We start from the raw sequence: 14,375 nt of genomic DNA on the forward strand, positions 1-14,375 counted from the left end.
TGAAGTAGAAATGGTTGAAAGCTTCAAGTTCCTAGGAATAAATATCACCAGTAACCTGTCCTGGACTAGCTATATCAAAACTTCACCCATTTCTTTTCTCCAGAGATGCTGCTTGTCCCGCTGAATGACTCCAGCTTTTTAAGTCTATCTTCAATGGTCTAGAAAGCGGTACACTGCGGGCGGCTTGATTTGAAAACATGTATAGTCTTTCTGCTGACTGGATAGCATGCAACTAAATGTGAAAGTGATGGAGATTTTAGGAGGAGGCAATATGCATTAATTTAACATTGCTCTCTTAGTGTTTGTGAGCACTTCAGCCTTTAACCGCTCTGAGCTGGTGCCCACCTTTATTCCATATGAGAAAGTTCACCATTTTTAAGTTGATGTAGTGGACTGCAAACCATTGATTGAGAGATTCCATTGCATTACTTGTAGCATGGAGTTACTTCTGCTTAGAATGTTATGGCTTCATGGTGACAACTAGTTTTTGAGAACATTTGATGATGGTCTTCATGCTTTCTGTACTGCTTGTTGACCTTTAGTCGTTCCCCCATGATCCTGGTAATGGTAGTATGAAAGATGTGCTATATATTATTAAATTAAGAAGTTATAGTGGAGTTTGCACATTCTCCATGTGAATACGAGGGTTTCCTCCTCAATATCTCTAAGACGTGGGTTTGTAGGTTATTTGGCCTCAATAAACCCCCCCCCCCCCCCGTGTGTAAGGAGTGGATGAGAAAGTGGTATATCATGGAATTGGGATGAACGGGTGATCAGTGGTTGCCATGGGCCAAAGGGCCTGCCTCCATTACTATAGGTCTAAACTAAACTGGTGCAATAGCCTAAGGTACACAAAAAAGCTGGAGAAACTCAGCGGGTGCAGCAGCATCTATGGAGCGAAGGAAATAGGCAACGTTTTGGGCTGAAACCCTTCTTCAGACTGGTGCAATAGCCTAAACTGGTGCTGAAGGCTCACAAAATCTCAAGGCTGCTCAATTTTGATTTGCTTGATTTGTTTTGAATACATTAAAGTTTGATGGCAGTGTGACAGAATGTAAAGGAGGGAGTCTTATGAGAAAACTCTTTTGCTTCTATTCCCGTCATCAATTGATCCATCCATCCCCTTGCCACCTATTGCAAATCCTGTCTGGAAGTATAGTCCTTCAAGGCTTGATGATGCTGCTGAGCTACCTGGCAATGGACATTAATGTTCGCCACCCGGATCCATTCTGTGTCCTTGCTACCCTCAGCGCATCTTCTGTGTGGTGTTCAATGTCGAAGAGTGATGATTTATCAGCTGATGAAATGGCCCTTGTTTGACCTGTCGCCATGAGATTTTGTGGAATGCAAGGATCACGCCATTGCAATTTATGCTGGCACTTTAGTAGCACAGTGAGAGACGGTGCATATTCAGGAATTTATAAATAGGTCTGTGTTGAAAGTTCATTGCAATTCTCAGTAACTCAATGACTTGGTCCACTCAGCTGGTAAATCACTGCAGTGACCAGAATGATCATGGACTTTGGAGCGTGATTGATTTTGATAAAATTGAGCATTTTTTTCCAGGCTGATAAGTGCAACTCCCCAGTTATTTAAATGCTCGCAAGTTTTGAAAGGCAAGTAATGACTTGGTGTTTCGTTTTGCCTCATTAGGAAGAGAGCCTTGCATTTATACCTCTGGGTGTTCCACGATGCTTTACAGCCAGTGAAGCACTTTAAAAGTGTAGTCATTGTTGTAATTATAGGAAAAGCATCATTAGAGCACGATAAATTTGCTGCAATGCTCTTGATGATTAGGAACTTTCAGGTTATTCCCTCATAACTTTCATTTTTATTTTTTCTCTATGAATGAGACAGCATGTCAGACAGCCTTATGGCACAGAAGAAGGCAGATTAGCGCTTCATTATCTTCTGCACCAATGCCTCCCTCCCCAAATTGTGATATAGCAAACTGTCTATGCTTAATTGAAGCCACTAGCTCGGTAGTGCAAGGTTCCATCATGTTGAGAGACATGCCCACAGCTATCCTTTCATCTGTGACTTAAGGCTATGATAAGCTGATGAAGAAAGTTTGTGCAGCTGAAATCTTTTTCCCTTCAGAGTCCATTACTAGATATTTTCGTGAAATTTAGGAACTAGAATTGTGCTTTTCATCTCCGTAGGTCTTAGTAGGTTCGATCCTCTGCATTCACATCTTCCATGTAACATCTCAACCAATCAATAATGCTTTCTATTTGTTTCTCCCATAGCTGCTCGGCTAATTTATTCTCAAATAATTCCTGGCGTAGCAAGTCCCATGTAATGACCACTTTACAGAATTCTCCGGATTTACTTATCACTCTCTTGTATTTCTAACTCCTAATTTTGTACTTGCCACAAATAAAACATCTTTAATGTTGTCCAATCTATTCACAAATTTGAAATCCTCCATAGCTATGTTGTATGTATATCCTAAATTGTATGCATTTATGTACCCAACGCCAGGAAAATGTGTTATTTAATATTAAGGGCAGCACTGTGGCGCAATGGTAGAGTGCTGCCCTTTAGCACCAGAGACCAGGATTCGATCCCGACTACGGGTGCTGTCTGTGCAGAGTTTGTATGTCTTCCCTCTAACTACATGGGTTTACTCCGGGTGCTCCAGATTCCTTCCACATGCCATTCGTCCTACTCGCAGGTTTGATGGTTAATTTCTGTAAATTGCCCCGAGCGTGTAGGAGTGATAGTGTGTACGGGTGATTGATGGTCGGCGTGGACTCAGTTGGCCAAAGGGCCTATTTCCACGTTGTATCTCAACTAATATCTAATTTCCTGGCGAATCTGACCCAGCAGTATGGGACAGTAATTGTTTGCTTTGCTGCTTCCACCAAAGCATTTTTTTTAATAACTGAGTTTGAACTGCATCGAACACTCGATTAAACCTCAACTTTATGCTGAGTGAGCTAAATACTGAGAGACCATAGAAAGACTACAGCTAATCTCTGCTCCCTTTGGTGAGGGTGAGAACTTCGGCAATTTGAAGCTTAAGTAAGGGAAGGGGTTTTAATGAATAACTAAGGAGGAAGTTTTAATTATTTTCTTTTGTAAATAGCTCAATGCCGTAAAGACCGTGACCAGCGGAGACAGCAATCTGTACGTCGCTCACCACCTGATTCAGGCGTCCTGAAGAGGCTGAAGGCTCAAATGGCTGAAGTCAGAAGCAAAATGTCTGAAGTCAAAAGCCAAATGTCTGAAGTGAAAAATAACACCGTGCCTTGTGGAGATTTGGGGTCAAACTACATCGCTTATGCAGGAGAGCAGGTACCACAGGGGTCCTGTGGAATCACCGGCATCCGGAGGCATGAATCGGGGCTGGACCTCTTTTCTAATTACATAACCTTTGGTGAGTGAACAAGAGATTTTATTGACTGTTCTTTCAACACGCATGCCTTATAACTATATAAAAATGTGGCGATGATGTTAATGATGCTACCACAGGTGAATAATTTCTCTTTATTAAGAGAAAATGCTCAAAATTAAAAGCCACATCACTTGACTACAGGGGGAAAACTGATCCAAAGTGTTAATGCCATTTTAAAGTTTATTTGGTCATGTGTACACCATTACTTCACAAATTCCCATTTTTTTTGTGTGCTTGATGGTCCTCCAACCAACTCTCATCCTACTTTGGGTGCTGGCCTCTTGTTCCTACTTTGTGCAAACTGCACATGACTTTGTTAGGAACAATTTCTCATATTTTTTTAGTAGTCTATACCCCGATGGTATGAACATTGAACTATCCATTTTTAGTAACTTCCTGCCTCTCTCCTGTATTTTCTTTTTAGTTTTTGCATTTTCGCACCTCTTGGCCTATTTCCATCCACCTACTTAACACTCATTTCACCAGCACGCTTCCTCCCTCCTCCTTCTGCTATTCACCTCTACATTAATCATTCGGATCATCCTGACTTAGTTTCAGCACTGGCAGCCTTATCACCTGCCAGCAACTTTCTCCGTTTTATCCCTTATCTGACTCCGTCTGCCTCCATCTACTGCCTTCTGACTCCCCATTTCATCCCTTTCCCCTCCCCTACCTGTCTCATGTGCATCATCCTTCACCCATCCCCAGTCCACTAATGATCTTTCCCTTCCGTCTCACCCCTCCTTTAGTTGTTAGATATTTTCCCTCTCCACTTTCAAGTATGACGTAACGTTTCATTTTGAAACATTGACCTTTCCTTGCCAGCCATGGATGCTGCTCGACCAGCAGACTGTTGCACAGAGTAGTCTGTCTGGTTTGAGTCCGATGTCAGACACGTGGCCTGCCTATCTGAGTTGTCTTGATGTAATTAGCTTTCAGTGCCTGAAATGTGGAGCTGGGAACATAGCTTGCTTATCCATCCACTGAATTCGATCTTAGAACATTTAATCTCAATCAAGCAAGTGAATTGCTGGTGCATTGTTCATATCAAATTTCATCGTTGATGTTGACCCCTGCCAAGAGGAATGGGAGGTGGCCATATTTTCCAGTATCATGAACCTACATTGGCAGAAGGCGGTATGATGTAGTGGGCCTGTCTATTGTGGATGACGAGTATGTTAATAGAGGATCTGAGCATTGTGGATGCCACGTATAAGCTCTGTCATCTTGAGCAAAACATAAAGTGCAGAAGTAACTCAGCGGGTCATGCACCATCTGTGGAAAGAATGGATGGTGACATTTTGGGTTGGAATAAGCAGCCTCTTCAGCTCTTTATGTGTCATCTTGTATGCTTCAGTGAACACGTCAGCACTAAAGTGGAGCTTGTCTTTTGAGTGCATGAAAATGAATCGTCTGTATGCTGCAGCTCACAGCTGAGCTTTGGGTGTTCTGATTCTAAAGTGTACTTACCATAGTTTGAACAGTTGCCTGTTAGCTCCACTCCACTCCACGATGAGCATTGCGGTGAGAAAGGTGTAGCAAAGTGCGGGGGCAATGATTGACGCTGGCATCACTTGGGTTCTCTGTTCATTAGAAACATTCTATATATGCCATCATGAAGCAAATTTACAATGGTGCTGAATTTTGCAGGCCATTGGAATTTTGGGAGGGTGTTCTACGGCCCCTCTATGTTGGAATGGAAGGCTTTGGAGAGGCTGTAAAGGCCACACTATACAGTTGATGTTCCCGGTATTTGTCTTAAGAGTTATCACACCACACATTAGGAGACTCAGTGGACATACCTTGCATTGTTTTGGAGGACAGCTTCCACTGCTAGGAGGAGGCAGTTGAGGTGAATCCTGACTATGACGTTTCCTGCAGCAGAGGAAAGAGCAAAGCAATTATTTCATTATCACTGTCGAATTCTTGAAGAGAGTTATAATCGGGAATAATAGCAACTACTATCGTTTGTGCGAAAGCCCTGCCCAAGAGGCCTTTGACCCAGTCTGCACCCCAGTGGGACATTGCTTGTCCATCAACAGATTGGGAAGGGCCACAATCCTTTGGAAAGATGTGATGAAGCAAGTAATGCTAACTTCAAAGGGGTCTATCTCCTGGCAAAATACTTGGTACAGGATCTTGTCATTACAAGCATCTGGTTTAGCAGAAGAGCATGTCCAGAACCTCATGATTTACCCCCCACCCTTCCCCCGCACTTCAATCCAAGCACTTGCATTCTGTTTGGCTGGATCATTGTCTGAGATGGCCAAGATGTATGCTACATCTGAACTGTGACAGATAGTAATAACTGCCGGACTGGTCACTGGCTAAATCATGCCAGTCTTCTCCCAAAACATCACCATCAAGAGAAACATTGTAAAAATAAATGTTTAAAAAATCTGAAGGACTCCACAAAAGTAACTCTTCAATAGTGTTTTTGGTGTCAATCTTCAACTTGCAGCCCACAAAAATTCCAGTGTTTCTGCTGATTATGGAGTGCCCTGAAGTCTACTATATTTGCTCACTGCTTGCCTTCTCTGCCAAAAAAAAAAACTAGGATTGGTTTGATCAAACCAGTTCTAGTTCTTTCAGCCACAGCCATCCAAGAGTGGAGAATAAATAACTTTTGTGTTTCTTATCTGAAACAGGAACACCAGAAAACCCATGATTTAAAACATGCAAATGTCACAATCATAACACAATATTCAAACATAGTATGAGAATAAGGCAATAAATAGTTTCAGAAGTTTGGGGTGTCATAATTTCTGTAATATTAATTTCTAATCCCCAGTGGTCATCTACGACTGGTGGGAATCTCAGTTTTAACTGGTAAAGGTGATCACTAATTTTATGTGTGTAGAGGGCCAAGGATTGACCATTCAAGTCAAGAATTTGCCCTAGATCTTTTGGTTAGAATTTCCAGGTTAAACTGTCTTTTGTTGCCACCATAGGTGTGATTTGAGCTTCTATTTTTAGGTCATGTTCTCCAGAGATGTTGCCAGACTCACTGCCTTGCTCCAGCATTTTGTGTCATTTATTTTGGGTGAAAGGCAGTGACTGGTACAGTACAATAATATTTTCCCAGCAACTCCCTTCCGTCTCCCCGACCGTCAGTGACCACATTTTCTGGTGACTATGAAAACTATGCTCATTGATTAAAATTCTGTCTGGGTCAGTTGATGGCTGTTAATTTAACTAATTGTTCTTCTTGGCTTGATTTGTGTTGGTCATTGCTTGGAATGTAAGTAATCTAGTTAGTTGTCATCTGTGCAGCCAAGATATAATAATTGAGGAGGATTTGACAACCTTTTAACATACATAATCCATTGTGGTGCCAGCGATGTAACTTGGAAACTGAATCACAATCCTTTCTGAAATTGTGTGCTTCTGTAATTGACATGCTGCTTCCAGTATACACAGCGAACCATGTCGTATTTCCCATTTTCTCAGTAGTAAAGTGACAGATCTGAATGTCTTTACTTTTAATCAATTTTATCCTTTGCTGTTCTAGAAGACTCAATTATAGGAAACTTCTCCATTACCTTGCCTGAATGACGTCAATTAGTTACTTTTAATTAGGGGTTGCCAGCAAATGTCAGGGAATATTCACACAAATTAAAAATCGTCGTTTTCTCTTTCCACTAAGTAGAGTGTTGGAAACAGTTGTAGTGCCGCAGCTGGTGTAGCACCTGAGGACAGCTAATGGGACAGGACGGAGTCAAACCCATCACCACCTGGTGTGTGACTTGCTTCACATCATCAGCATCCTGCTCCAAAAACTTGTGAGGAGAAGATCGTATCTTTAAAAGTCAATGTGATTTTATGATCACATTGCTGTGCAAGCAGACCTGGAGAGTAGAAACAAGGAACTGCAGATGCTGATTTACATAAAACTACTGTGCTGGAGTAACTCAGCGGGTCAGACCGCATCTCTGGAGAACATCGATGGGTAATGTCTTGAGACGGGACCCTTCTTCAGAAGTGTTCTGACCAGAAACTCGCCTATCTATTCTCCAGAGATACTATCTGACCCGTTGAGATACTCCAGCTTTTTGTGTCCAAACCTGGATAGACTCTTTGATTCGAGTTGAAACTTGGCTTGTCTAGTTTGTTCAGAAAAAAATGAATACAGCTTATATGTACTTCATGCAGACAGAAATATGCTATGAACATAAAGCACGAGACAATAAATGTCCAAGCGTTTGAATTTAATGCTTAGTGATCGGTTTGCAGTTACCTGGGAAACGACTGATTTACTGCAGAGTACATTCTGGTGAGCACTCTTTTGGTTTCTTTCTTCTGACATCAAAACAATAAATGTCCAACGAGCATAGATTTGATTTGCTGAGCATTTCAGGAAAACCTCGTGAAAATGGTTATTTAAAAAAAGAAGAGGTGCTTAAGTGATTGGGTGCATATTTGTGAGGGGAATCCATGCTGATGAACTTTGTTGTCGATAAATGAGCTTGTTAACTTTTGCAAAAGATTCAAAATATTTTTGGCCTTGGATTCTCTTGGAACTCTTTTTATGTTTTGATTCCCAGCGTATGTCTATTGTTAAATTGAGAAAATTAATCTGCTAAATTGCAACCCTGCTTTTTAAACATCAAATTGCTGCAGCATTAATTTTGGTGGAATAATCACTAGTTTGCATTAGCTTGTGGTTAACCTGACCTAAACCGAGATAAGATGTTAACTCGTTCTCATTTCAAATTGTCTATCAGCATCCAGCAAAAAATCTGCATCTCCAAAGCACAATCGCTCGGGTCCAGGGACCTCTCTGTCTCTCCGCAGAGCACTGGATTGTGTGGATAAGGATCTCCATTGCCAAGAGAACTGTCAAGTCACCACAGCAGGTAACTGTTGTACTGTTTCGTACCTCTGCTTTATTTTGATACTTTTTAATAAGATGGTAACCAGTATTTCTGGCTGCAGAAGGAGGGATTCATTCAGAAAGGAACCTACCTTTGCAAATTATTAAAGCAAAATCACTTTGCAAGTGCTATATTATGTTAATTATCGCATGACGTACAGCATGGTTTTAATTTTGCTTGAGAACTACACGTTTAGGTCAGAAATTCTAATTATGTGACATGCCATAAGATACAAAATGTCCTCCCTTCCAACCTTGTTCCAAATTCAAATTAGACACAAAAAGCTGGGATACCTCGGCGGGTCAGGCAGCATCACTTCAGACTGAGAGCTCAATCTGAAGAAGGGTCTCTACCTGAAACGTCACCTATTCCTTTTCTCCAGAGATGCTACCTGACCCGCTAAGTTACCCCAGCCTTTTGTCTATCTTCGATTTGAACCAGCATCTGCAGTTCCTTCCTACTAACCTGTTCCAAGGCCACACGTGTTTGACTGGAAACAGGAATAAACTGATTGCAATTTAATGTACCATGCAGTCCACTTCTGGTTATTACTGCTCTTCCTTTTGAAACCAACTGTTGAAATCTGTACATACATCAACACCTGGTGCAATGAACTTTTAGTATTTCTAAAAATGTAAGCATTACATGGAGATTAACAAGATATAAACAACAAAATTTAACCTTAAACATTTAAATATCAATGTTATTGCAAGCTAGAACATATTGGGGATATATCATGGACTGTTATTTGGAGAAGGATGGGATTTTATCTTTTGATATACTATAATTTCTAGGTTCAACAAAATCTAACAGTAGACAAGGATCCCCACACTCTATAAACAAATCCACTGATTCCGAGGTAACGTCAATCGGCAAGGCGGATGATAGGCCTTCTGCCATTGCTGCTTCTGAAATGTTTGGCATCTCAACACTGAATGGATTGACATCACTGGAGACATCACGGAAAATCGTTACAATAGGGTGAGAGTACAAAATGTCCATTTGGCACCCTTCTTCCTCCTTTTTGCTGCCTTGGGTTAAAAATAGAATTGCAGGAAACTATCTTAATTTTTTTTTTTGCATTTTATCCACTAATTCCACCTTGATGGAGGTATTTTTAATCATTTACCTCAAGCTTAACTTTTGTGCATGATTCACTGTTCAAACCTGTATCTCTTTTCAGCAGTACTGGAACTAATGGAGTTGTCCTTTAGGACAGAACGCAGTTTGAATTTATATTGCTGTTTATCATGTTTGACTGATGACTGACTTTTGAAATGTAGCCTCTTCTTTTGACATGCGGCTGCAAGTTTACCTACAAATGATCCCAAAGGCAGCTAATGAGGTAGATGACTGGATAATTTGCTAATTGTGGTAATTAAAGAGGAAATGGGAGGAGAATCAACTCATCAACTACTGCATAATCTTGCATATTCCACTTGCGCTATTGTGTTGGGTTCAGTACTTTTGATACCTTTGCCAATGCAGTACTATAATATTTGTATACTCGTTCAAATCCTGATTTGGGGCTTTAATTTGGTATTCTCCCCTCTGAGTTGTAATATTCAATGATTCTTTACCACATGCACGGAGATTATAATTTTTTTGCATGCAGCTCAGTAGAGTCATAGGGTGATACAGTATGGAAACAGGCCCTTCGGCCCAACTTTCCTACACCAGCCTACAATGTCCCAGCTACACTAGTCTCACTTGCCTGCGCTTGGTCCATATCCCTCCAAACCTGTCCTATCCATGTATCTGTCTAACTGTCTCTTAAACAATGGGATAGTCCCTGCCTCGACTACCTCCTCTGGCAGCTTGTTCCATACACCCACCACCCTTTGTGTGGAAAAAGTTACCTGTTAAATCTTTGTCCTCTGGATCTCGATTCCCCTATTCTGGATACGAGACTGTGCATCTACCCTAATCTATTCCTCTCGTGATTTTGTACACCTCCATAAGATACCCACTCATCCTCCTGCTCTCCATGGAATAGAGACCTGGCCTAAACCTCTCCCTACAGCTCACACCATCTGGTGCTGGCAACATCCTCTTAAATCTTTTCTGAACCCTTTCAAGCTTGACAATATCTTTCCTATAACATGGTGTCCAGAGCTGAACAAAATATTCTAAATACGGTCTCACCAACATCTTATACAACTGCAACATGACCTCCCAACTTCTATACTCAATACTCTGACTCATGATGGCCAAAATATCAAAAGCTTTTTTGACCACCTTATCTATCTGCGACTCGACCTTCAAGGAACCATACACCTGTATTCCTAGTTCTCTCTGCTCGACAACACTACCCAGAGGCCTACCATTTACTGTGTAGGTCCTGCCCTTGTTTGACAACCCAAAATGAAACATTTCACACTTTATGTATTAAATTCCATCAACCATTCCTCCGCCCACCTGGCCAATCGATCCAGATCCTGCTGCAATCTTTCACAACCATCTTCACCATCTGCAAAACTACTCACTTTTGTATCATCAGCAAACATGCCAATCTTGCCCTGTATTTTCTCATCCAAATCATTGATGTAGATGACAAACAGTAATGGGCCCAGCACCGAACACTGAGACACACCACTAGTCACAGGCCTCCAGTCCGAGAAGCAACCTTCCACCATCACCTTCTGCTTCCTTCCATGGAGCCAATTTGCTATCCATTCAGCTATCTCTCCTTGGATCCCATGCAATCATACCTTCCAGAGCAACCTACCATGCGGAACCTTGTTGAATGCCTCACTGAAACCATGTACACAACATTGACAGCTCTGCCCTCATCGACCTTTTTGATTACGTCTTCAAAAAAATCAATCAGATTTGTGAGACACGACCTGCCATCTACAAAACCATGCTGACTATCCCTAATCGGACCTTGCCCATCCAAATGCCTGCATAACCTATCCCTCAGAATATTCTCTAGTAACTTTCCAACTGCAGATGTTAAGCTCACCCAGCCTTTAGTTCCCAGCATTTTCCCTACAGCCCTTCTTGAAAAGAGGCACAACAATTGCCACCAGTCTTCCAGCACCTCTCCTGTATTTAAGGACGACTCGTAAATTTCAACCAGGGCTCCCGCAATTTCCTCTCTAGTTTCCCACAATGTCCTCAGATATATCTGATCAGGTCCTGGAGATTTGTCTACCTTCATACACGCCAGTACCTTCAGTACTTCTTCGACAGTAACACTGACTGCTCTCAAGACACTTCCATTGACTGCCCCAAGTTCCTCCGTCCTACTGTCTATATCTCCTCGGTAAATACAGAGGAGAAATGCTCATTGAGGACCTTGCCCATCTCCTGTGGCTCCACACAGAGGTGACCACTTTGATTCCTGAGAGGTCCCACTCTCTCTAGTTACCGTTTTCCCCCTTCTGTATTTATAGACTATTTTGGGTTTGTCTTTAATGCTACTCACCAGAGCTATCTCCTGGCCCCTTTTTGACCTTCTGATCTCCCTTTTCAGTTTACTCCTATAAATTACTACTGTACATAAATACAATCCCAGATTAAGTACAACGTGTATAGAAATAACCCATACAGGAGTTGCCAGGTTTGATGTCATTTTAGTCCAAGCTGCAGCTGACCATAAAGGACCATTCCATCTGGATAGTTCAGCAAATATTATCAATTGAGCCAAGATGATGTTTAATTTGCAATGAATTGTGTGTGAGTGTAAATGTCATTTAAAATGCCTACCATTCCTAGCCCTTTTTGTATTCGTGCATAGGAAAACTTTTACATCCATTTGTATTTGTCCTCATGGTGATGGTGAGCTATCTTCATGCAATGTTGCCATCTTAGTGAAGATCCTCCAATAATACTACTGGCAAATGAATGACAGGACCTGGATCCACTGACAATGAAGGGGTAGTGACTTGAGTTTGATCCTGACCTTCAAGGTTGTCTGTGGAGTTTGCACATTTTCAATGTGATTGTGTGGATTTCTTCGAGGCGCTCTAGTTTCCTCCCACACCTCCAAAAACAAATTTGTGAGTTGGTACGTTAATTGATCACTGCAAATTGCCCTTCGTGTTAGATGAAATGGTAGAATTTTATGGGAATATAGGGAGAATAAAATGGGGCATGATAAAATTAGTGTAAAAATGGGTGCTCAAAGGTTGGTGCTGACTCAGCGGGGCCTTTTCAGTGAGATATCAATGCCTCTGTGCAACATGGAGGGGGCAGGTTGTGCTCGCCATGTTTCTGCTGCTGTTATTTTACTGGTGGTCAACATTCGATAGAACTCTTTATCATGTTCCTGTAGTGGGATCTTGTATAGTATGCACAAAATTAGTATTTTCCCAACATGACTAGTTTTGGAGTGAAATTGCTAGTGATTGGTTTAAAAGAGGAAGAAAGATTCCTAGGGGGGTAAGGGGCGACCGTGGTTGACAAGGGATGTCAGGGACAGTATAAAAATAAAAGAGAAGAAGTACAACATAGCAAAGATGAGCGGGAAGCAAGAGGATTGGGTAATGTTTAAAGAGCAACAGAAGATAACTAGAAAGACAATACGGGGAGAAAAGATGAGGTACGAAGGTAAGCCAGCCAAGAATATAAAGGAGGATAGTAAAAGCTTCTTTAGGTATGTGAAGAGGAAAAAAATAGTTAAGACCAAAGTTAGACCCTTGAAGACTGAAAAAGGTGAATTTATTATCGAGAACAAGGAAATGGCAGATGAGTTGAACAGGTACTTTGGATCTGTCTTCACTAAGGAGGACACAAACAATCTTCCTGATATAGTAGTGGCCAGAGGATCTGGGTGACGGAGGAACTGAAGGAAATCCACATTAGGCAGGAAATAGTGTGGGGTAGACAGATGGGAATGAAGGCTGATAAATCCCCAGGGCCCGATGGTCTGCATCCCAGGGTACTTAAGGAAGTGGCTCTAGAAATCGTGAATGCATTGGTGATAATTTTCCAATGTTCTATAGATTCAGGATCAGTTCCTCTGGATTGGAGGGTAGCTAATGTTACCCCACTTTTTAAGAAAGGCGGGAGAGAAAACAGGGAATTATAGACCAGTTAGCCTGACATCGGTGGTGGGGAAGATGCTGGAGTCAATTATAAAAGATGAAATAGCAGCACATTTGGATAGCAGTAACAGGATTGGACCGAGTCAGCATGGATTTACGAAGGGTAAATCATGCTTGACTAATCTTCTGGAATTTTTTGAAGATGTAACTAGGAAAATGGACAAGGGAAAGCCAGTGGATGTAGTGTACCTGGACTTTCAGAAAGCATTTGATAAAGTCCCACATAGGAGATTAGTGGACAAAATTAGGGCACATGGTATTGGGGGTAGAGTGCTGACATGGTTAGTGAATTGGTTGGCAGACAGGAAACAAAGAGTAGGGATTAACGGGCCCTTTTCAGAATGACAGGCAGTGACTAGTGGGGTACCGCAAGGCTCGGTGCTGGGACCGCAGCTATTTATAATATACATCAATGATTTGGATGAAGGGATTCAAAGTAACATTAGCAAGTTTGCAGATGACACTGGGTGGCAGTGTGAACTGTGAGGAGGATGCAATGAGAATGCAGGGTGACTTGGACAGGTTGGGGGAGTGGGCAGATGTATGGCAGATGGAGTTTAATATGGATAAATGTGAGGTTATCCACTTTGGTATCAGAAACAGGAAGACAGATTACTATCTAAATGGCGTCAAGTTGGGAAAAGGGGAAGTACAGCGGGATCTGGGGGTCCTTGTTCATCAGCCAATGAAAGTAAACATGCAGGGTACAGTAGGCAGTGAAGAAAGCGAATGGCATGTTGGCCTTCATAACAAGAGGAGTCGAGTAGAGGAGCAAAGAGATCCTTCTGTTGTACAAGGCGTTAGTGAGACCACACCTGGAGTATTGTGTGCAGTTTTGGTCCCCTAATTTGAGGAAGGACATTCTTGCTATTGAGGGAGTGCAGCGTAGGTTTACAAGGTTAATTCCCGGGATGGCGGGACTGTCAAATGCTGAGAGAATGGAGCGGCTGGGTTTGTACACTGGAGTTTAGAAGGATGAGAGGGTATCTTATTGAAATATATAAGATTGTTAAGAGTTTGGACAAGTTAGAGGCAGGAAACATGTTCCCG

General features: G+C 41.8%; 1 protein-coding gene across 10 annotated transcripts in view; it reads left to right on the forward strand.

The window, feature by feature from the left end:
- trim37 (tripartite motif containing 37) overlaps positions 1-14,375 on the forward strand; it is a 79,487-nt gene that overhangs the window by 51,837 nt on the left and 13,275 nt on the right. For all 10 annotated transcript variants that reach the window (XM_033045751.1, XM_033045750.1, XM_033045752.1 and 7 more), the window contains 3 exons: positions 3,092-3,382; positions 8,125-8,256; positions 9,069-9,255. In XM_033045751.1, the coding sequence (XP_032901642.1) occupies positions 3,092-3,382; positions 8,125-8,256; positions 9,069-9,255 (610 nt within the window). The remainder of the gene's footprint in view (positions 1-3,091; positions 3,383-8,124; positions 8,257-9,068; positions 9,256-14,375) is intronic.

Source organism: Amblyraja radiata, chromosome 28, assembly GCF_010909765.2.
Source record: "Amblyraja radiata isolate CabotCenter1 chromosome 28, sAmbRad1.1.pri, whole genome shotgun sequence".
NCBI classification, from domain to species: domain Eukaryota; kingdom Metazoa; phylum Chordata; class Chondrichthyes; order Rajiformes; family Rajidae; genus Amblyraja; species Amblyraja radiata.